At 37.9% G+C, this 22,974-nt stretch overlaps 1 protein-coding gene across 3 annotated transcripts; it reads left to right on the plus strand.

Moving 5' to 3' along the window:
• Window positions 1-13: 13 nt before the first annotated feature.
• On the plus strand, window positions 14-22,473 carry SF3B1 (splicing factor 3b subunit 1). 3 transcript variants are annotated; one of them, XM_063318039.1, is made up of 25 exons: window positions 19-146; window positions 2,976-3,142; window positions 3,321-3,422; window positions 4,429-4,543; window positions 6,336-6,415; window positions 7,349-7,516; window positions 7,821-8,058; window positions 8,582-8,794; window positions 9,249-9,370; window positions 10,800-10,997; window positions 11,087-11,188; window positions 11,523-11,702; window positions 12,432-12,518; window positions 12,784-13,054; window positions 15,795-15,940; window positions 16,027-16,173; window positions 16,771-16,896; window positions 17,365-17,586; window positions 18,233-18,415; window positions 18,510-18,621; window positions 18,703-18,823; window positions 19,381-19,512; window positions 20,141-20,413; window positions 21,312-21,528; window positions 21,848-22,473. In XM_063318039.1, exons 1-25 carry the CDS (start codon window positions 119-121, stop codon window positions 22,004-22,006), a joined length of 3,909 nt encoding a protein of 1,302 aa, XP_063174109.1. In that variant the 5' UTR covers window positions 19-118; the 3' UTR covers window positions 22,007-22,473. The 3 variants fall into 3 exon arrangements, with proteins under 3 accessions (XP_063174112.1, XP_063174109.1, XP_063174110.1); XM_063318040.1 differs by lacking the exons at window positions 19-146; window positions 2,976-3,142; window positions 3,321-3,422; window positions 4,429-4,543 and adding an exon at window positions 4,597-6,021; XM_063318042.1 differs by lacking the exons at window positions 7,349-7,516; window positions 7,821-8,058; window positions 8,582-8,794; ... (15 more) ...; window positions 21,312-21,528; window positions 21,848-22,473 and having other exon boundaries at window positions 14-146; window positions 4,727-6,337.
• Window positions 22,474-22,974: the final 501 nt, after the last annotated feature.

Consider the following 22,974-nt stretch of genomic DNA (forward strand, 5'->3'; position numbering starts at 1 on the left):
CCCGCCTGCGCGGAGCTTCCTTCTCAGCCCCGCCCACTAGCGGAAGTTGACGTCGTTGAGAGAAGGCGCTCGGCGCCCCCTTCCATCTCGCTTCCCGTGTTTCTTCGAGCTCCACAAAATGGCGAAGATCGCCAAGACCCACGAAGGTAGGAAACGGTCACGGTGTTCCGCGTTTCACTCACGCCCCTTCCCGCCATGTCTGCTCGCCTTCCCTTTCAAATGGTCGCCGGCCCTCGAGAAGGTGCGGGGTGGGAAGAGAGTCGTGCCGTGAACGGCTGGCGGCTGGTTCTCCGGCGGGGCTGGGCCTGCGCGTAATGGCGTCGCGGGGTGATGTTCTCCCGCTTGCGCGCTGCTCCCCGTCCAAGCTTTATGTGTCGGCTCGTGGAGCAATGTGGGAGCCCGAGGGGGCTGTTAGAGAAGTTGCATGTGAGCGGGAAAAGAGAGGGCGATAGGTTGGGCCCGTAAGGATACCGCCATCTGTTTCTCCTCAACTTCGAAATAAGCGCACACCCTTGCACGCCCGCACACGGGATTGGAAGGGGAACATTTTTGCTTATTAAATGACGAAGACTTTCTTTTACAATAATATTTTATTATCAACTGCGCTTGATCTAGAAATGAGAAAGGGAGGTCAAAGCATAGGTGTGTGTGGTTATGGTTTTGGACTAGGATGAAGAGATCCGGGGTTAGATTCACCCTCAACAGTGGAAACCCTCTTACAGTAAATCGTACTCTCAGCACAGGGTTGTTATTGTTGAGTTCTTGGAGAAAAAGCAGTATAGCTCTAGCAAGTCGTAGTGCTTTGATCCTTCTGGCTTTGTACAGGAATTCCACGCATTTTCTAAGGCAAAATGTGATTTGTGTCTGTTATGTGAAGGGAGCCAGTTTGTAACTTCAGTTTGCAGCATACCGTATTGTAGGAATATTATTTATGTGTGTATCTTTATGCACATTTGATAATGCTCTTCAGTGGCTTCTCTTAAGAGAGGAACACCTTGCAGTTCTTTTTAAATTTTCCCTTCCTGAGTTAATTATGAACTTTCTATTTCAGATTGGTTTCCTGTTTTCAATAGGAACTTCAAGAAGTATCCATCCAGTTCAGCAATCTTAGTTTTCTTAAGATAATGAGGAAATAGATTTTTCACTTTAAACTGTAAACATTATGTCATGAATGTTGTTTCATGAACATTGAACAGCCGTACAACTTTTAGGAAAACTAGAAATTATATAATTAGAAACACAATTATCAAGATTATATTGTAAAAGCTAAGCAAAAATTCAATGTTCCCATTACACAATGGGAGGCCTAATTTATGTAATAGGGAAAATGATCCAAAATAATTATTAATTACTTATCAACTAATTATAGTAGTCAGTGAATGTACAACGTAATGTATATTTTAAAATTAGTGCCATATACTTAGAACTGATCAGAAGATATTTCACCTTCCTTTTTTTCCCCAAAAAAATTTAACTTAAAAATTTGAGCTGAGAAGTATCTTTCATGACATTAAGATTTCTGGAAATGGTACATCTATATGCAAGAGTGGGTCAGAATGTGAAAACAGAAACATGGAGGGCAGGGCCCAGGAGAGTTTTAAGTGTAAGAAATTTCTGTAAGATCTAGGAATGGAAAGGAAGCTAGGGGGAAATATGCTCTTTAGCCAGATGTTTGAGAGTTTTTGTAATAGTGCTGGTATGCCTAAATAGTTGAGGATAAAATAGGAAGATTCTACATTCAAACTAAGAGATGAGATGGGCCAGTTTCTTTTGTAAAAAAGTGACCTAGTTTGGATATAGACTGAAAATGTTCAGAGGAGGATTAAAAGTTATATGACCTACCACTACTAAAGCAAGAAAGATTTTGATTGTTAATGAGAAAGTTGGTCTATTTGCTTTGAGTTTCAGATAAAAATAACAGTGCATTTATTGAAATGTCTGGATATGGCCAATAGCTAGATACCCATGTATTAGTTATTTAAAAGAGACTGTGTATTTGCGTGTTACGTTAAGCAATAACTTTAAGAATTTCTGCTTAATTGGGATTAATCAGAATAGCAGGGTATGTTGCACAGTTGCTGCAAGCCACAAACAACTGAAGTGTCTGAATTCAAACTTCTGACTTGTTCTAGGCCTACAAATCAGAGTTGGAAGTCATGAACAAAGATTCTAAAATGAATTCTAAGAATTAAAGTGATGCAAGCATAGTCTTTGTTTATACATGTCTGTTTCTAAATGTTCTTAAAGTGTTTTTATCACTTCAGTGCATATAAGTAAAGTCCTGGCATCACCTGCTTTGATAAATCTTGGATAAATTAGAAGACATTTAAGCAACCTAACAAATTATCTGTAGCTTTTCTGATAATGTGATCCATTATTTTTGTTCTAAAATGTCATGTGTAGCATTTTTACAAAATTGGATTATTGGTTAAGTCAATTGCTTGGTGTGGGGAGGGTGACTTAAATTTGTCAATGTTACCATGCCCAGATGTGCTTTTCATTGCAGAGAGGTGGATAAATAAGTTTTTAGTAGCTTAAATAGCTTTTTTAAGTTGCATTTACAATCTATTTCAAATTGTACACTCTAGGTTTTATTAAAATATATATTGGGGGAAGGGAGAAGAATCCATATTTCTGGAAGCATATGCTGTCCCTAGGCTGTTCTCAACACAGTTGTGTGCAGGAGGGAGATTCTTAGAAAAGATAGGAGAAATATTTATCTAGTACTAGCGTTTTGGTGGGAAGAAGGCATTCTTGCAATTCTCATTAACACCGCAACATGACTTTATTGCACTAGAAAGCAAAGGGTAAGTGGTGAATAAAGATACACATGTAGATGCACACACCCCATAGAGAAGATAGAAAATGGTTACAGAAATGGTCGATACAATACTTTCAGTGTGTTTCTAATATATGTGGTATATGTATATATTGTTTTCAGATGTATGTAATGTTGACTTATAACTTTTTCACAGATATTGAAGCACAGATTCGAGAAATTCAAGGCAAAAAAGCTGCCCTTGATGAAGCTCAAGGAGTTGGCCTTGATTCTACAGGGTATTACGATCAAGAGATCTATGGTGGAAGTGATAGCAGGTTTGCTGGATACGTAACTTCAATTGCAGCAACTGAACTTGAAGATGTAAGTGTAAATTATTTTAATGTTGGAACAACTGCTTATTGTTTAAATTAAAGACTTCATGAATGCATAAACATTTTTATTTAAAGTTTTTAAAGACATCTTGAATTAATTATTTTAGTACAAAAGTATATTCAATAAAAATGGTGTTAATCTCTCCTAATCCTCTTTATTTATGTAGGACGATGATGACTATTCTTCTACAAGTTTGCTTGGCCAGAAGAAGCCTGGGTATCATGCGCCAGTGGCACTGCTTAATGATATACCACAGTCAACTGAACAGGTGAATTTTATAGTGTATTAATAATATATAGAGGTATATTTATAATGATATGTAGAGCCCAGTGCCCACAGAGCCCCCATGCTGAGGAGGAGGAAGAACATGATGAAGGTCAGCTGGGGTTGGTGGAATACAGCGGCCTTTTCACCTAGGCCATGCTGATGGCCAAAAGGACAGAGATTGACGAGAGAGAGGCAGGTGGAGGCAGTTTGCACAGGGCAGGACAAGTGTGAGATTCTCATCTAATGACTGCATGGTTTTGACTTAATGACCACAGCAGGAACTGCCGTTGCTAAGCGGCATGATCATGTGATGTTTCGCTTAATGACTATCAGCAACAGAATTCTGGTCCCAATTAGGATCATTAATCAAGGACTACCTGTAATTGAGATAATTTATACATAGACAAGATTGCCTATTTAGTAGTAGAATACAGTTTGATGGGAGGTTTTAAGGGGACTAATGACATTTCAGTGTTAATGAATTGCACCATTTGAAAATAATTATGCTGAAATATGGAGTGCAGTTGGAACATCATCTGGATTCATCTGACTTCCATGATGTGGAAATGTGGCCTCACTGAAAAGCTTTTTTTAAAATCAAAATGTTGGGGATTTGCTACAACGAATTGTTTAAGGGGAAACTCTACAAATCACCCTCTTATACTGTTGAGGCAAGGGTTAAATGGGGCTGTATGAAGTTTTTCAACAGAAGTTGTCTTTACTTTGTCCATCTCCCGTCCTTACCTCAGTCTCTCTAGATCGTCTTTCAACCCTCTAGAACAGACTTGGGGTATGGGGGAATAATCTATTCCACCCTTGTAACAATGGCAGAATGGTGCTTTTGAATGCAACCCATAGAAATGTCCTCATTCAACAGTAGTTCCCAAGTATTACGACAGTATTATAAAAAAAATAAAAGACTATCTTTTATATTGCTGGGTTTAGGGGAGACCAGTTACCCCCAACTTTTTTTATTGATAGTTGTGCCTTGTATATCTCACTTTTAGTACGATCCATTTGCTGAACATCGTCCACAAAAGATTGCTGATAGGGAAGATGAATACAAAAATCGGAGACGGATGATGATTATTTCCCCTGAACGTCTTGATCCTTTTGCAGATGGTAAATTATTTTCATTTTTCACTTAATTTTATCAGTTTTGTTTCCTTAAATTGTCTTTAGCCCTTTGATTTCTGTTGGCATGCTTGAAAATTCAGGAAACTGTTAGTTTATACACTTTGAAAGTTGTTTGAAATCATAGTCTGCCATTTTGTTCATCCTTTATAATACAAGTTTTCTTTCCAGGTAGAAGGACAAGAAAATAATGAGCCATTGCCATAGAAACACAAAGGGTTAAAGGTTTCTCTTTTCTTATTGCTTTGGTTATATATGCTGTACTTTGAGTGATTTTAATATTTAGTGCTCAAGAATCTTCCAACTTGCTGGATGCTTTCAATCCAAAAGTAGAACATAAAGAATGACTGCTTTTAAAATGGTACCTAACAAACCAGAGCAGTTGATTCTCACATTTTGAATATTCAGGAAGTTACGCTTAAGTGAAGCAAAAGTAACATTTAAGAACATTTGTTACTTTTAGTAGTTCAAATATATTCTGATAAATTTTATAAACCTAGGCTAGTGCAAGGGGTACCAGTGGGCCTGATGGAAGCTTTCCTTGGGTGAGTTAGTTTGACAAGGAACCTTAGAGCAGCTGTTGATTAAAACTATAACTGGTTGCAGGTTTTTGTAAATTAGCATTTCAGCCTGCATGAATTAATAGGGATATGGATTTTACTTGCTTAACTGTCATTGATATAAACATGTATTGTCAGAATTCACAGGCCCATACTAACTGTCCTTAATTTCTTTCCTACAGCAGTACTGCTATATGCCAGTCCTGTCTGCATTCTTAAGGGTGCAGTTCAACACATCCTGTGTAGATAATGGTGAAAAAGTATCCCAAAGGAAGGTCCTATCAAAGCTAGTGTCAGAATGACACTGCCAATTGGGCATTGATCTTCAGCATAGAAAATGTATTAAGAATTTTATTTTGTCCTAAATAGTTATGCTATACTACTTGTATAGCCAATCTGCACTTTAAAAATAGTGCTTCCTTGATAAGATTGTTACTATATGGCTGGGCTTCTGTAAATATTTGAAGTTAGAATTAATTTCAAGGTACAAATTAGTATTTATGATGTGGGGAAAAACTTTTTGCCTGTGAGTATCCTTATGATGGTAAAAATAGTGTACTGCAATCAGCTCACAATTGTAATTATACCTTCAGAATCAGTGGGGGGAGAAATTGGGTGCTCTTAAAGTGAAGCCCTTTTAGCATGCCTCCACAAAGTAAGAATCTGGGGTTTGTGTCCAGATTCATCAAACATATACACTGATCTGTATGATAAAACAATTTGAGTTATTTAGGTTTACAGTAGTTCGTATAGTCAGATATCATAGGCTTTATCAGCTTGAACAAGGTAATGTGTTGATTATAAAATATCTTTCCAAAGTGTTACTAATGGTAAAGAGATAATTTTCTAGGCTTCTATTCTGCTGCTTGAAGTCAGAACTGCTGATGGAGACAAAGGCACGAAAGTGTACGTATTCCGGATTAGCAACCCAGGAACCCATCACTTCTGAAGACTCTTAACTGTGCTGTCATTTTATCATTCTTATCTCCTTTAAAATATTTGTTTTAAGCTGTTGTAGTTATGTTTGTGTTCAAACAGGTTAAATTGATCAGCAAAGTGAATAAAAGTAAGATACATATAATTTCTTAAAATCAGTCAAAACATTAAAATTAATTGATTTTGGAATAAAATAATGTTAGAATAGAGCAGTTTTAAAAGCCAACTTTTCTGCCTCTCCTGTACTTATTATGCTTTTGTCCTGTTGCTGTTCTCTTCTGCAGGTGGGAAGACACCTGATCCTAAAATGAATGCCAGAACATATATGGATGTTATGCGTGAACAACATTTAACAAAAGAAGAGGTTAGTTGGTTAAGATGGTTACTCTACATTTCAGCTTTCGTTTCTTTTAGGCAAGGCTTTTCTCAGCTCATGGAGTGTTGAGGAGTTCCTGAAGAACCAGTAGTATTGATGTCTCCTTTTGGTGAATTTCCCCTCTGCCTGTTGTCCACTACTTAGTTCTTGCAATGCCTTGGAGACAGAATACTTGAGAACATTGTAGGAAAATTAAATGGTAGGCAGCATACAGAGTGGTCCTTCACGGAACCTGCCAGGGTGGCATGATTCAACACCAAACAACTCGGAAACATTAAGGCAGTGATCAAAATCTAAAACATGAATTAAAATACAGTTAAGATACAATTAAATGAACATTTAAAAGCCTAGGCTCAACAAATAGTGATTAAAAATTCTGGCTTGGTGTTGTACATGAAGTAGGCTGTTGTGCATGCTGAATAGATGACACTTTGCCAAGGCCCACTTCAAGTCATATTACAGTTCAGGTTCTCTTAGTATATATACAAAAGTGCAGTTTGGTATATTATGAATTCATAGACACATAGATGTAAATAGTACCCAAAGTATGTTCCAGTCACACATATAAGCATAGTTTAAAGGATGGGTACAAATTAGATACATATGGCTGTAAATATTTTTTCAGATAAATATGACCTGTTAATCTAGAAAATATTTCCAACCCATAATTTGGAAAATCTCGACCAATAGATTCAGTTTTTTGCTTCATACATACCATACTCTTTAATGTACATGGTTTGGGTCTATTTTGCTATACTGTAATTGTTTAATACCAATACTTAGGAAATATTCATCTGTAGAAACTTAACCTTAAGTCTCAAAATGTGGATCCATTTAGAAGATTTGAATGTACCAATAACTTTGATGTAGAATTTATTTTTCAGTTCACAGTATTTGAGAAATATGTTTTCTCTTTAACAGAGAGAAATTAGACAGCAACTAGCAGAAAAGGCTAAAGCTGGTGAACTTAAAGTCGTCAATGGTGCTGCATCCCAGCCACCATCAAAACGCAAACGGCGTTGGGACCAGACTGCTGACCAGACTCCTGGTGCCACACCTAAGAAATTGTCTAGCTGGGATCAAGCTGAGGTAACATTTTAATAATTGTTCTATTTTTTAATTCATTTATTTTGTATCTGCCAAGTTAGAAATAAAATATAGGACAAAAGAAGTAAGTGCCCAGCAGATACCTCCCTCAAGCATAGAGAGTGCTTTTCTGTGACATTCATAAATTAATCAATGCAAATGAATCTGTAGGTGTAAGCTTAAGTGTTTTTAGAAAGAATTAAACTAACTGGCATAACACTGTTGACTGAAAAATAGGATAGGTGACTTTTTAAGAAAGTGCTATCTCAAAGTACTTTTTCTTTAAACCCTATTTTGTTTTCTTCAGACACCTGGACATACTCCATCACTGCGCTGGGATGAAACACCTGGTCGTGCAAAGGGTAGTGAGACACCTGGAGCAACCCCTGGATCTAAAATATGGGATCCAACTCCCAGTCACACACCAGCAGGAGCTGCAACGCCTGGGCGTGGTGATACACCTGGTCATGCAACACCTGGTCATGGAGGTGCAACTTCCAGTGCTCGGAAGAATCGATGGGATGAGACTCCCAAAACAGAAAGAGGTACTTTTTGGAACATAATAAAATAAGTTTAGTAATGTACGGGTATCAGTAATTCATTATGTTTAGCAGATTTTCTACTTTCAAAAGACGCCCACTTTTTATTTGGTGTGTTGTTGGAAAACTATGACTTCAGGGGTTTTCATCCTAGTCCTATAGTTCAAATAAGCTTTAGCTACATCTTGACAATATATTGATACCTAAGCTAAAATTAGAGTCTGTGTAGTTTAGTAAACCACTTTTGAAAATAAGGAAACATTCGTGTATTTCAGATATGTTGATGGAGATCTTTTGCTCAGAGGAGCAAAACAATGTTGAACACTAGCAAGCTCTCTGTATATTAGCCCCTGAAATTCAAACTAAATACAAGAATTAGAATGATCCAGTAACCCAATAGAACTTTGCTTGGTTTGATAATTATTATAGATAAACCTGAGATTAGGTAGTTAGACATAAGTTCTGTAAAAGTTTTTACTTCTATTTGTGAAGTGAATTCAATCTGAAATATTTGGATTTTGTTTTCTAGATACTCCAGGACATGGAAGTGGATGGGCAGAAACCCCTCGTACTGATCGAGGGGGTGATTCCATTGGTGAAACACCAACTCCTGGAGCGAGTAAAAGAAAATCACGTTGGGATGAGACACCTGCAAGTCAGATGGGTGGCAGCACCCCTGTATTAACACCTGGCAAAACACCAATTGGTACACCAGCTATGAACATGGCAACACCTACACCAGGTAATTTCAATTGCTTTAACAGCCAAAACCTAGTTAGGTCTGCTAGATTCAGTGGTATTATACTAGAGGGAAGTGACCTTTTCCCAGTGGTATTTCCTTAATCCTTCCACACACACCCATACTTGCACATGCACACATCTGCCCTGTCCCACATTTGCCTTGAATAGGAACCTACAAGAGTGTTCTGGGGCACAGAAAAATGAAGGTAGGGAACGGTGACACAAAATCTTACGGTATAACCAAAATTGCTTAAAGCTGATAAAGCGTGGGTATCCATCAAACTGTCACACTTTCTTACTAATATGTTTCATATTTGTGCTTTACTCAAACTTCATAGTTACCAGGTGAAGTTAAATAAAATTTGGAAGCACACTACTTAGCAGACTTTGCCAGGAAAAAAAAAGCTATGCATCTTGTCTCAAGGTACTTCATATGTTGAATAAATTCTTAATAGGGCACATAATGAGCATGACTCCTGAACAACTCCAAGCCTGGCGATGGGAAAGAGAAATTGATGAAAGAAATAGACCCCTTTCTGATGAAGAGCTGGATGCTATGTTTCCTGAGGGCTATCGGGTAAGTAATAAGCCACAGACAATGTTAGCATCAGGATGCTAAATTAAGTCTATACATGAATAATCCATATGTCACTAATGGGAATCAAGTTAATATTTTAATTTATATTTAACTATGAAAAATAAATCTCTTTGAAGGCTGAAGAGATTTAATTTTAAAATTTAGTATGATCTCAGTTTTGTTGGGATTCAAAAATCTAGAGTGAACCAAAGAAATTGAACAGCTAATTCATCCCTGCTTGCTGATTCTGTTGTGAAACACTTCTTCATTTCTGATTAAATGGTGTTACTCTTTAAAAATGGTTGAGAAGGATCCTAGCTTTTAGCTTTTTCCATGCTGTTCCCTCCCTGACCACCAAAATATAATGTCCTCTAATGCAGCTTCTTCAGGCAGGAGTTGGAAGTTACCCCAATAATTCCTTGGAAAGAATGTAGGACAAGGTACAAGCAAATTTTACAAGATACCAGAGCTGGCTGGCAGATTCATACATTTCCAGTATTTAAATAGTTATATCTAAGAAGGCCGTATCACTGATACATATGTTCTGGGGAGATGGTCTTGGAATTGAGAAGGGAATGTGATAGCACTGGGCTACTTGGAATCCATGCCTCATAGGCATCTTGGGCAGAATTGTTTCCCAGAAGAGGCCTTGAGGAACAGCACTGTTCAGGCCAGAAGCAATGGACAAAGTACTTAGGGTAAAATAACACAAACTTTGAGTTGTGCCGTTTGTTGTCAGTGGTCTGGAATGGTATACTTTCCTTTTTAAAGAATTGTATAATGGTATTATGTTTAAGCAAGTCTTTGATCCAAGTCTAAGTATGTTTTCAGCTATGGAAGGTCACTGAAAGACTGGTTAGTTGCTTTCTGTCAGGCCAAGCTGTCTTACAGGTTTCTTGTTGTAGGGAAACATTGAACGAGGGAGTGCTATATAAATCACCTTGAGCTTCTAGAAGGCAGTGCATAAATTAACAAATAACAAATCTAACAAATAAATTGAAACTAGTCCTAGATAGGGACGCGGTGGCGCTGCGGGTTAAACCGCTGAGCTGTCGATCGGAAGGTCGGCGGTTCGAAACCGCGCGGCGGGGTGAGCTCCCGTTGCTCGTCCCAGCTTCTGCACACCAAGCAGTTCGAAAACATGCAAATGTGAGTAGATCAATAGGTACCGCTTCGGCGGGAAGGTAACGGCGTTCCGTGAGTCATGCTGGCCACATGACCCGGAAGTGTCCTATGGACAACGCCGGCTCCAAGGCTTTGAAACGGAGATGAGCACCGCCCCCTAGAGTCGGACACGACTGGACTTTACGTCAAGGGAAACCTTTACCTTTACCTTTAGTCCTAGATAACACAGCTCCTAGTTTTTCATTTTAAAGTATGATTTTTTTTTTCTTTTGTAACGTGTTTATGTATTTATTTGTCGGTTCAGGTTCTCCCGCCTCCGGCAGGTTATGTTCCTATTCGTACTCCAGCTCGTAAACTTACAGCAACACCAACACCCCTGGGTGGTATGACTGGATTCCACATGCAAACAGAAGACAGAACCATGAAGAGTGTTAATGACCAGCCCTCAGGAAATCTTCCTTTCCTAAAACCAGATGACATACAGTACTTTGATAAACTGCTGGTGAGTTCTTTGGTTTGACAGTGTTGTGTTCGCTGGTGAAGAAATTCAAGTAAATACACATTAAACTTGTATATATGTGATCATTGCAGGTTGATGTTGATGAATCAACACTTAGTCCAGAGGAACAGAAAGAAAGAAAAATAATGAAACTGCTTTTGAAGATTAAAAATGGCACCCCTCCAATGAGGAAGGTAAGATGGAGTACTTCCATATCCATACCTTTCTCCTTTTACCCCCACTTTTGTTCATTTTGCCTTTCCCTTACTTTGTTCCTAGATAGCTTTCTGCTTTGAGACACACACACACACTCACTCTCTCTTTATTAATAAGCTGTTCTTGCTGAGGTATGCTGGTTTGCTTTACGTGTCATAACTAAAATGCTTCCTGTGTAGAAGTGCACTGTGGTGTTAAATATAACAGAAGCTCAACTCCATAACTGTGATTATTTGACTTGGTGGAATTTTGGAGAGAACAGACTATATATAATGCTATGCTTTTTTTCCCTCCACCCCCCCCATTCCATAGGCTGCTTTGCGACAGATTACTGACAAAGCTCGAGAATTTGGAGCTGGCCCACTGTTCAATCAGATTTTGCCCCTTCTGATGTCTCCAACACTTGAAGATCAAGAACGCCACTTGCTTGTTAAAGTTATTGATAGAATCTTATATAAGTTGGATGACTTGGTCCGGCCATATGTACACAAGGTTTGTGTCTCTGAATGTAGTATTTCAGTGTGTTACATGCTTCATTAGGAGCCTGTGATTTCAGAATGGGTGCTTGCCTATTGTAAGCTCACAGTTATAACTTTATTTTGTGCATAAATAATGATACTGAGTATAATTGCAGTGTAACAGTATTCTAGGAGGTAGGATTTCATGTGCAAGCTTCTAATCATTGTGCAGTTTGATTCATGCACTTTATTTATTTATTTATCTAATTTATCCCCTTTCCTCCAAATAACAGGAGAATTAGCATTGTGTTAAAATGAAGAATTGTTATTAGAAACAAATTTTAGGCTATTTGTGTGTTTTTAAAAAGTGTGCTAGGGGTTGATAGCTTTCTAAGCAGTTTGTTAAATGTATAACATTAACAGGTTGGGAATTGAGATAATTGAAATGAACCATAGTTTCTTCCACCTCCCAGCCATCAGGGTGGCGGAGAGTGGGCAGGCAAGCCACAGGTTTTAAACAGTCCTTCAAAGGCCTCTTTACATATGAACTGCTATCTTGTTAAAAGATCAGTGTTCAAATGGTTTCAACATATATGTGGTATATATTTTTCCAAAAACAACCTTAAAATGGAATACTTAAGCTATCAACTAAGATTGTTAATTCTTGGTCTTACACTATACTGAGGCATGCAGAGTTAATGCTACATTATTAGTGTCAAACATCAATTTCCATGAGTTTTAACTTTCATTAAATTTCCTTTAGATTCTTGTGGTCATTGAACCTTTGCTGATTGATGAAGATTACTATGCTAGAGTGGAAGGCAGAGAAATTATTTCCAACCTTGCTAAGGTAACGAATGTTTCTCATATATTGTGCTGATGTTAACAGAAGTTAGCCTAGAGGTGGGGGGACAGGCGTGTCAAATGGTTGTGTACAATTTAAGTTGGTTTATAGGCATGCACACACAATAGAGACACATCTGTTGAAGACATTAAAGTGAAGCCGTATTCTGCCACTGAAAAGTAACCAGTAATGGCAGAACACAGAACTTGGGTGTTCACAGTTTTTTGTTCGAGGCTGCACTGACAGATTCTTATGCTTTTTGTCTTTTCAGGCAGCTGGCCTGGCGACAATGATCTCTACCATGCGGCCTGATATTGATAATATGGATGAGTATGTTCGTAACACCACAGCTCGAGCTTTTGCTGTTGTTGCCTCTGCCCTAGGAATTCCATCTCTGCTGCCCTTTTTAAAAGCTGTGTGCAAAAGCAAGAAGTCTTGGCAAGCCAGACACACTGGCATCAAGATTGTGCAGCAAATTGCTATCCTTATGGGCTGTGCAATTTTACCTCATCTCAGGAGTTTGGTTGAAATTATTGAACATGGTAGGTTCCTTTGTGAAATTATTTTTTCCAGTGCTGCTGTTCTGTAGCTAGGGAATTGAAGGATTTCCAGTTGGATGTTAATGATACAGAACAATTAAATGAAGTGTGTTTCAGCAGTCTTGTTCTCTATTCCCTTTGAAATGCAGTAGAGTCTTAAAATTTAAGTATAAAACTTGTAGTTGACTTTTACACTTTTAACTCCTTTGGAAATTAGCCTGCAGTATGAGGAATTGACACTGGCTTGATAGGACGTAATCAGTGTATATCAATTAGATGGATTTTGCTGTAGTTTTGAATGCTACATCAAAAATGAGGCTAACTCTCTCTGCTTGGTAAGAGAAGATATTCAGTATGTTGATATTTGTCTTCTAGTACAATCCAGGAAAACAATCCAGGGCAAGGTACTGTATAAAAACAGGGAGCAAACCCCACACTCACTAGCACTGATGAGGTTTACTAGTTGGGTAATGAAACGTCAGCAAGCAAACAGCCAAGCTCAGAGAGCACCAAGGATTCCACAGTTCAACCCTGAGCTATATGTATTCTCTTCTATTGAAACTTTTCCTGCTTATTTCTTTGCCTCCATCTCTCTGGAGTCTATCTCATCCTCAAATCCCTCACAAAGCCTCTGCTGCTGAGGTCTGTCTGTCCCAAAAGTTTATGGGAGGTAGTACCTGTTCTAGACTTCCCAAGTGCCACTGCATTCATCCAAAGTTGCTATCACCTAGGTTGGTTGGTTGGTTGGTTGGTTGGTTGGTTGGTTGGTTGGTTGGTTTCATTCATTCATTCATTCATTCATTCATTCATTCATTCATTCATTCATTCATTCATTCATTGCCATCCTTTAAGTCAGCCTTTCTCAACCTTTTGGCCCTGGAAGAACCCTTGAAATATTTTTCAGGCCTCGGGGAACTCCTGCACATTCAGGCTCAAATATAGTCCAGAAGTTACAAAATTATTATATTTGTTTCTTGCGTAGGCTTGTATATATGCATGAACACTGTTCGTAAACTCAGAATAAAGAATCAGATTTACCTTTTTACTGTGAAGTTGCCCAAATTTGAAATAATTTTTTAAATAAATTGTGATCTCCCAGGGAACTTATAGTGACCTCTCACGGAACCCTAGGGTTCTATGGAACCCTGATTGAGAAGCCCTGCTTTAAGTGAAAGCTTTAGATCAACACCTGGCTTCTTCACAGAACATTTTGAAATAAGTGTCAAATCAATTTTATTATGATCATTGACCACCGTATTTTCAAAAATTTATGCCTCTGCTAAGATGGCTATTGGGAGAATGGGAGAAAGGTAGTGCCTTCTGTTTTATATAATCTGTACCTTGATGGTCTCATCCTTACCCCATAGTAGATATTTCACACCAGCTAGCAAAAAGGACAAAGGATACTTCTTGAAGCATTTTTTATGATGGAGGCATCTAGGACCTTTTTTAAAAAAATGTTTATTCTCTAGTTTTCAGCCTTCTAAGATGGTGCTAAATTTTCCAGAAAGCTGACAGATTTTTCCTTTTCTGTCTCTGTTTGGGATCAAATGATATATTTGCTTAAGCCTGATTAAGGGATAGAACTGGATGGAGAAGTTTAAAAGTCTTAAAGCGAAGCAAATCACCCTCTTGAATAGCAGTGAAGCATAACCTGTTATCAAATGCCTCAAACAAAAGAACATTCAGATCCCAATAGCCTGATCTTTCACTGATATGGTAGACCAGAGACAATTGCACCAAGACTTCAGTGGAATAGTAGAATAGGAGCACTTCATGTTTTAAATTAAATTTGTGGCATATTTAACCCAATAGTTGATTCCTGCTCCCTCATATTTTAGGTTTGGAGCAACAGGATGCTATCCCCTTTTGGCTAAATTGTCAGACATTGGTCTGTACAGGCAGTCCTCACTTACCAACCACAATTGGGACCAACTCTGTCACTAAGTGACACAGTTGTAAAGTGAAAGGTGACTACACCCGACTCATGTCATTTCCAGCTGCATTCGTTAAGCAAATCACCCATAGTCATTAAGCACAATGTCACATGACTGCGACTTGGACTTCCTGCCAGCTTCCCCATTGACTCTGCTTGTTGGTAGCCAGCTGTGAAGATCGCAAATGGTGATCACATGACCGTGGGACGCTGCGGACGTTATAAATGCTCACCGGTTGCCAAGCCCCCAAATCGCAATCACATGACCACAGGGATGCTGCAATGGCTGCAAGTTTGAGGACTAGTTGTAAACCTACTTTTTCAGCACTGTTGTAATTTTGAACAGTCACTGAATGAGCAGTCGGTAAGCGAGGACTACCTGTCCTTGGAATTGGATCCAGATTTGTCTTTTGTTGAATGGAAAGGAAGCCCTTGTATTTGCAACATGAACAATAACTCAACAGAGGCTTCTGTTCAAAGGGAGGACAGATGATCTTCCTGACTTCCCACCAAATGTTACCTCCAAACTTATTCTAGATGGTTAATCCTACAGAGTAGCTCCTTTAGAGTCTGGGAAAAAAAACTGATGAAAACAGACTTTCCTTTCACTAAAAGCAATATGGAGAGGTTGTCTGAACTTATCTCATTTAATAAAATAAATTAGATGTTCTTTTCCTGCTCTTCAACAAAATATGAATTAGAAATGGCATTCATTTTAGTTACAAATTTTCCTTCTGCTTTGATAGGTATTTAATTGCCCTAGTAAAAACTCTGAAATATAGAACAAAATATGTATTTGTTTTGCAGGCTTGGTGGATGAGCAGCAGAAAGTACGCACCATTAGTGCTTTAGCCATTGCTGCTTTAGCTGAAGCAGCAACTCCATATGGTATTGAATCATTTGACTCTGTTCTAAAGCCCCTCTGGAAAGGTATACGTCAACACAGAGGAAAGGTATGTCTGATTTAACCTCTGTCAGGTAGTATTAGTTAAGAAGTGGTGTTATTTATTATTACAATAATAAATTTATATATTTTTAGGGTCTGGCTGCTTTCTTGAAAGCTATAGGATACCTTATTCCACTTATGGATGCAGAGTATGCCAACTACTATACCAGAGAAGTAATGCTAATTCTTATCAGAGAGTTTCAGTCTCCTGATGAAGAAATGAAGAAGATTGTGTTGAAGGTACGTAAGTCTGTATAAACATGGAGGAATCCGTTGGGTTCTGTTTTGTTCGGCTGGTAGAGACCTCTCCATCAGGAGGTAAAGAAAAATAGATATGACTCCAAGCTGCATAGAAGTAAAGAGGTGTACATAATGTAGAGATTATGGTGAAGGTACGAGAGCTTCAGTTTCTTAATAAAAACATTCACGTTTAGCATCTACGTTTCACTTTAGCTGAAGAATTATGTATTATAATAGTAAAAAGTATTTTGATATGTTCCTAACCCTTGCCCAAATAATGCTGAAAGGGATTCTAAAATTAAAGCATTGCAGCTGTTAATGGTTGGGCTGAATTTTGAATTAATTGGTTCCTGAGAGAGATTCTGAAGCAGATTTGTTAATGTAAACATGAGAAGCCTGTCGCTCTCTGGATATTGCTAAATTCCCAGCTCTGTATTAGTATAATCACTACACACACACAGTCAGTGTGGCCCATCACTGCTGTAATGCTCTTCCAAATCATTTTATTTATTTGATATGCACGTGGCACACTTGGTAGAATAACATTTTACCTTCTGGAGAAATGGAAGATTTATATTAGCTTGTCTTTTTTTGCAGGTGGTAAAGCAGTGTTGTGGCACAGATGGTGTTGAAGCAAACTACATTAAAACAGAAATTTTGCCTCCATTTTTCAAGCACTTCTGGCAACATAGAATGGCATTGGATAGAAGAAATTATAGACAGGTATTACCATGATTGACATTAGTACTGTAAGCCAATTTTAGCAGAACTTCTTAATAATTAAATTGGGCAGAATGCTGAAAGAAATAAAGGATCTTTGTGATTGGACAAGTTTTAATTCCAACTGCTAGGAAGTAGAATTGGGAACATCCACAGGGGTGGTTCAGCAGAGGTAATCGGCTTAGAAGAAAGATGTAAAGGAATAAGTATTGCATACCTGATACATATATACCCCAAAGGAGGGAGGCAGTGAGAGGTGTTCCCTCATGTTTTACTTTATGATTGGCTACCTGTTACATGGCAGCTAATTTGTGATGGTACCTACTATACTTCTTCAAAATCCAGATGTGTCCATATCTCAATTTTGCCTCTATCCTCAAAACAATTTCTTTCTGTTTGGAAATCGAATTGAGATGGTTCTGAATTTCCAAATTGATCATTGATTCCACAAAACGTTTGTATTTGTTGTAGTTGGTTGACACAACTGTGGAGCTTGCAAACAAAGTTGGAGCAGCAGAAATTATTTCCAGGATTGTGGATGATCTGAAAGATGAAGCTGAGCAGTATAGAAAAATGGTTATGGAAACTATTGAAAAGATCATGGGGAATCTGGGTGCAGCTGATATTGACCACAAGTTGGAAGAACAACTTATTGATGGTATCCTATATGCTTTCCAAGAACAGACTACAGAGGTATATGAATGTACTCATAAATTCTATTTATTCAGATTGGAGTTAGGAGAAATTGTTGGGAAGATATCAGATATTTATGCCATCAAGGGTAACTTGATTGTTGCAGATGGCAAATCTAATAAATAGCAGAGATACACAAGATCTGTGTAGTGAGATAACGAAGTTTTCAGCTCTCAGTAGGGCTATGCTTGGGCTGCGATAAACTATTTATTCTCTGCCCCAGTAAATAACCAGCATCAATTTGGTGATGGGAAAGAGCCCTCAAGCTTTCTCCATGTAATACTTCCTGCTTTTGGGACCAGCCTAGTCCTTTCTTGAATAGAATAGAAATTAACAGTAAAATCCCCAAATTAGAAGTAGTCCTGTATCAAATCCTCTCTTTGATGGGCAGCATTACAAAGCACTGTCAAGAAGGAACTCATCCGTTTCTGTGTAAGGGCTGGAGTCAGGTGGGAGGATTTTCTTGTACTTGCACTATCATTTTGCTAATACATTACAGGACTACAGTTCTGGTACTTGAAATATTGCTTGTTTGTCAAGTCACTTGAGAAGATGACAGCCTAGAATTTTATCTTGCCAGAATGTGACAACAACAACCGCTACTGTCAGATAGTATTTTAGCATTGTTCTAATTTTTGATTGATAGGACTCAGTGATGTTGAATGGCTTTGGTACAGTGGTAAATGCCCTTGGCAAGCGAGTGAAACCATACTTGCCCCAGATCTGTGGTACAGTATTGTGGCGTTTGAACAACAAATCAGCCAAAGTGAGACAGCAAGCTGCCGACCTGATATCTCGTACTGCAGTTGTCATGAAAACCTGTCAGGAGGTACTTACTGTTTGCCATCTTCTTCCATAAACATCTGCTCTTGGTTTAAAGGCTTTGGATTATAAGTATATTTTTCTTTCTCTTTTGGCTCTAGGAAAAATTGATGGGCCACTTGGGTGTGGTGTTGTATGAGTATTTGGGTGAAGAATACCCTGAAGTACTGGGCAGTATTCTAGGAGCTCTTAAAGCCATTGTGAATGTTATAGGTAAGTGTGGGTTGCAGTTAGGGTCACATTTTTAATTTGAAAGAGATGGAGATTAAACATATCCTTTCCTACATCGAACAGGTATGCACAAAATGACTCCTCCAATTAAAGACCTGCTGCCAAGGCTCACACCTATCTTGAAGAACAGGCATGAAAAAGTACAAGAGAATTGTATTGACTTGGTTGGACGTATTGCAGATAGGTAAATTGATTTGTAGCACATAACATTATAAAACAGTTAAATATGTCTTACAAATAAATAGACTTTTTAAAATAAATTCATAGTTTATGAAATCTGAAAGTTCTGATGAAGACCATGTGCCTATTATCTTTGCTTCTGCCCTCATTAAATACCTCCCATCAGTCTTTTTTTCCACAGTCACTCCCTCAAATTTTAGCAGTGCATTCCATAGATATGGAAAATTTCCAGCCTGCTGACTGCTGTATCTGGCCAAGAGAAGTCAGGATGAAGGCTGTTCTCCTTCCTAGAAATCCTACCCTATCCAGTGCTTTTTTTTTTTTTTTTTGCATAGAGAGAGGCACAGAAAGGCTTTAGCACAAAGAAAGTGACTGCATCTATCAGGATAGAAGAATGCCATCTTGGAGAAGTGCTTTGGTTTAGGGGTTGGGATTTGGGGGAAAGGAAGCCCTATCTAGAGATGATACCTGATCTCCATTATTTCCGTTAGCCTGGCAAGTGTATTGAAAATGTTCTTTATTACTATTATTATTAATAATAATATTTCCTCTTTCATCCAGAGGGGCAGAATATGTTTCTGCAAGGGAATGGATGAGGATTTGCTTTGAATTGCTTGAGTTGTTAAAAGCACATAAGAAAGCTATTCGAAGAGCTACTGTGAATACATTTGGCTATATTGCAAAAGCTATTGGGTAAGTATAAATTCCTGTACTGGGTTGTTTAAATGGAGAATGAAAAGTTAATGCTAAACACTACCTTGATTATTTATGACTATGAAGCTAGAGGTAAGACATTTTCACATTAAACATTTCATCTAGGTTAGATTTTGTACATTTATCTGGAAATGAACTGCATGAGCATATAAACAGAATCTAACATCTGAGCCAGAAGAAGGTAATGGTTTCACTTAATGTAATCTTATGGCTGAATTGGAAAGAAGAAGAAACTAGAGGAATAGACTGAGAAGGTAGCAGTTAAAAAAAAGCACCCATGATGATAATATGGCTGCAAATTATTTGTAATAGAATTGTGGATTGATTAGTTATAGGCGATCAGTAGAAATTTTACCAGGGAAAATACTATGTATCAGAAATCACCACATGCATTTCATAATAATTACCATAATTATTGTAATATTTTTTGTAATAATTACATATAAAGTTACTTATTTAGGTACACATGATTTTGTAAGTATACTCAAACTTTTCTATCAACAAAAATACAAGAAATATTTTATTGAGACTGATTAGTAAATTGGATAGATGGATGGATTTCTAATTGTAATTTTTCACTAACATTTTTTTCTTTCTCTCATTCTAGGCCCCATGATGTGCTGGCAACCCTGCTAAATAATTTGAAAGTACAAGAAAGACAAAACAGAGTGTGTACTACAGTGGCAATCGCTATTGTAGCTGAAACTTGTTCCCCTTTTACAGTATTGCCTGCACTCATGAATGAATACAGAGTTCCAGAGTTGAATGTCCAGAACGGTGTATTAAAATCTCTTTCTTTCCTGTTCGAATATATTGGGGAAATGGGAAAAGACTACATTTATGCTGTTACCCCCTTGCTTGAAGATGCTTTAATGGACAGGTAATTTTTCCCCCCTCCAGAGTAAACTATACTATTTTCTTAGTTTCCTTTGCTCTTATTTTGCCACGTTATCGTAAACTTAATATTAAGCCAATTGTTCAGGTTTCTTGATTGCAGCATTGTGAAAGGACCATAGGGAGATGCTCATTGAGGTGTGAAATTTCAGAAAATCTTGAGGCAGCTGAAAAATGTGTTTTTCTGTTTCTTAGAAATAATATTTTGGGGAAAAGAGAAGATATGTAACAATTACTTTTAAACACCCTTTACGTATTTAAATAAATGGATCGTTACTCTCAGTATATTTGAGAGTTGGTCAATACAGCTTTTCCTTGAGGTAGGGTAATTATAATGATTTGGAGTTGAATAATTGCTTGCCCTCTCTTGTTTGGCTCTTTTTGCTTCCACAGTGTTTCTCAACTGTGGCAACTTTAAGCTGTGTGGACTTCAACTCAGTTGAAGTCTACACAGCTTAAAGTTGCCACGGTTGAGAAACACTGTGCTACAGCTTCCTGTGGTGGTCTGTTGTAGGATCTTGGCTGACCTGGCAATATTTCTCTTCCTTTTTGGGGTATTGAAGCAGCTGCCCTGTTTCAGTCAAAAAGAGGGGAGAGATAACCTGTCAGCTGCCAACCCAAGACTAGGAATTTTCTGTCTCTAATGGCAGCTGTTGTTCTCTCCCTCCACTTCTTGCACCACTTAAGCACTCTCTCAATCTTAATCCATTAATGAAGATGTTGGAGACAAAAGGATGGACAGTCATGTTTTGATATTGAAATATTTTATTTTACCAAGTCAGAACAATTTCTGGCTCAACTTCATGTTACCGGTAGAAATAGAGAAACTAGAAAAACAAATGGGGAGCAAGTTACCGATCATGCCTGTACAATTTCTTTTTCAGGGACCTGGTTCACAGACAAACAGCTAGTGCAGTGGTGCAACATATGTCTCTTGGAGTATATGGATTTGGCTGTGAGGACTCGCTGAATCACTTGCTAAATTACGTGTGGCCCAATGTGTTTGAGACATCTCCTCACGTCATCCAAGCAGTCATGGGAGCATTGGAGGGCCTAAGGGTGGCTATTGGTCCTTGCCGGATGTTGCAGTATTGTTTACAGGTATGCTTGATAAAAATGCCTGCCGAGGCTTCTGAATAAGTGAAAAAAGAATATTAATCAGGAAAGATAATGACTATTTAATTGAAGAGTTTCCTCCATGCTGTATGTCCTAAAGGCTTCTTTGTATTAAACTCTAATAGAAAAGAAGAAAAGAATTGTGATGTAGCAAGGGTCCATGTGTATGGTTTGTGAATAGATCAAATTGAGCAACATGATACCCAGACTTCTGACCTGTAGTAAAGTGCCATTTCTTTGTAAATCATCAGTAAATAATATTGCTTAAGATGCAGTTGAATTTCTGGTTCTGTTCTTTTCCTAGGGTTTGTTTCACCCTGCCAGAAAAGTCAGAGATGTCTATTGGAAGATTTATAATTCCATCTATATTGGTTCACAGGATGCTCTAATAGCACATTATCCACGAATCTACAATGACGAAAAGAATACCTACATTCGTTACGAACTTGATTATGTCTTGTAATTTTATTTCTCATTTGTTTTGTGTTCAATAGACAGCTATTCCATATTTGGTTCAGATCTGGTGATGTATAATTTTTAAGACACTGCAGAGTACCATAGAATGGTCAGAGGCAGAACTTAGAAATCCAATAGCATGATTTTTAAATAACATGTCTTTGTTTTGGTGTTAAAGCCAGTAGTGACCAAGAACACAATGATTGCAGAGAACATGGGGGAAAATCATCTTTGGATTCATCTTGATGAGGATTTAGATTCTGTTCCATGTGTTTAAAAGGGGCTGTTTATTTGAGAAATAAACATTTGTGTATAAAATATTAATGGTTGTGTCTGTGTGAGCATTTTTGGGCAGGGAGACATATAATAAGTCTCAGATCATCAAGCAATTTATGTAAAAAGGTGGCATATTACATTTTAATCGTCTTTGTCATACCCTAGCTTTTGAATAAATAAGAAATGTTCACATTTTGATTGTAGTGTCTTTATCCTGAAAAAGCATTTGTTATAAAATTGGCTTTTGTACTAGCTGAATTGCCTTGAGAGTTTCTTATTTTTTCTTCTTTCCACCATACATTTTCCTGTCATCTCTCTCCACTGTTTTCTTCCATTATGACCGGCTCTCCTGAAGCAATAATGAATTTAAAATTGGATATTCAATGAATATTGAAACATGGCTGGATTATATACATTTAAGATTAGATGCATGATGTTGAAATAATACTGGGTGGCTATGTGCAATATGTAATGCTCAGTGGGTAAACACCAGGTGATGTAGCAAATACCCACCAGCAAATTTTATGGTGGCTGGTCAGCACAACTCTCTTGTTCAAAAGGGGAAAATGGCACAGAGGCCTAACTGATGTTGGAGCCACTGTATGTGAGATGAGGAAAGGCTGGGCCCATTTCAGGCCCAGTGCAAAAGAAAAATGAAGCCTGTGGTTAACAGAGATACCATTCAAGCTGTCATTTTGT

This window comes from Candoia aspera, chromosome 1, assembly GCF_035149785.1.
Source record: "Candoia aspera isolate rCanAsp1 chromosome 1, rCanAsp1.hap2, whole genome shotgun sequence".
In the NCBI taxonomy this organism is placed as follows: Eukaryota; Metazoa; Chordata; class Lepidosauria; order Squamata; family Boidae; genus Candoia; species Candoia aspera.

Coding starts and splice junctions, on each gene's coding strand:
- SF3B1 (XM_063318039.1), top strand. CDS start 119: ATGGCGAAGATCGCCAAGACCCACGAAG. Junction 7,517..7,820: donor CTAGCTGGGATCAAGCTGAG/GTAACATTTTAA, acceptor TGTTTTCTTCAG/ACACCTGGACATACTCCATC. Junction 15,941..16,026: donor TACGTCAACACAGAGGAAAG/GTATGTCTGATT, acceptor ATATATTTTTAG/GGTCTGGCTGCTTTCTTGAA.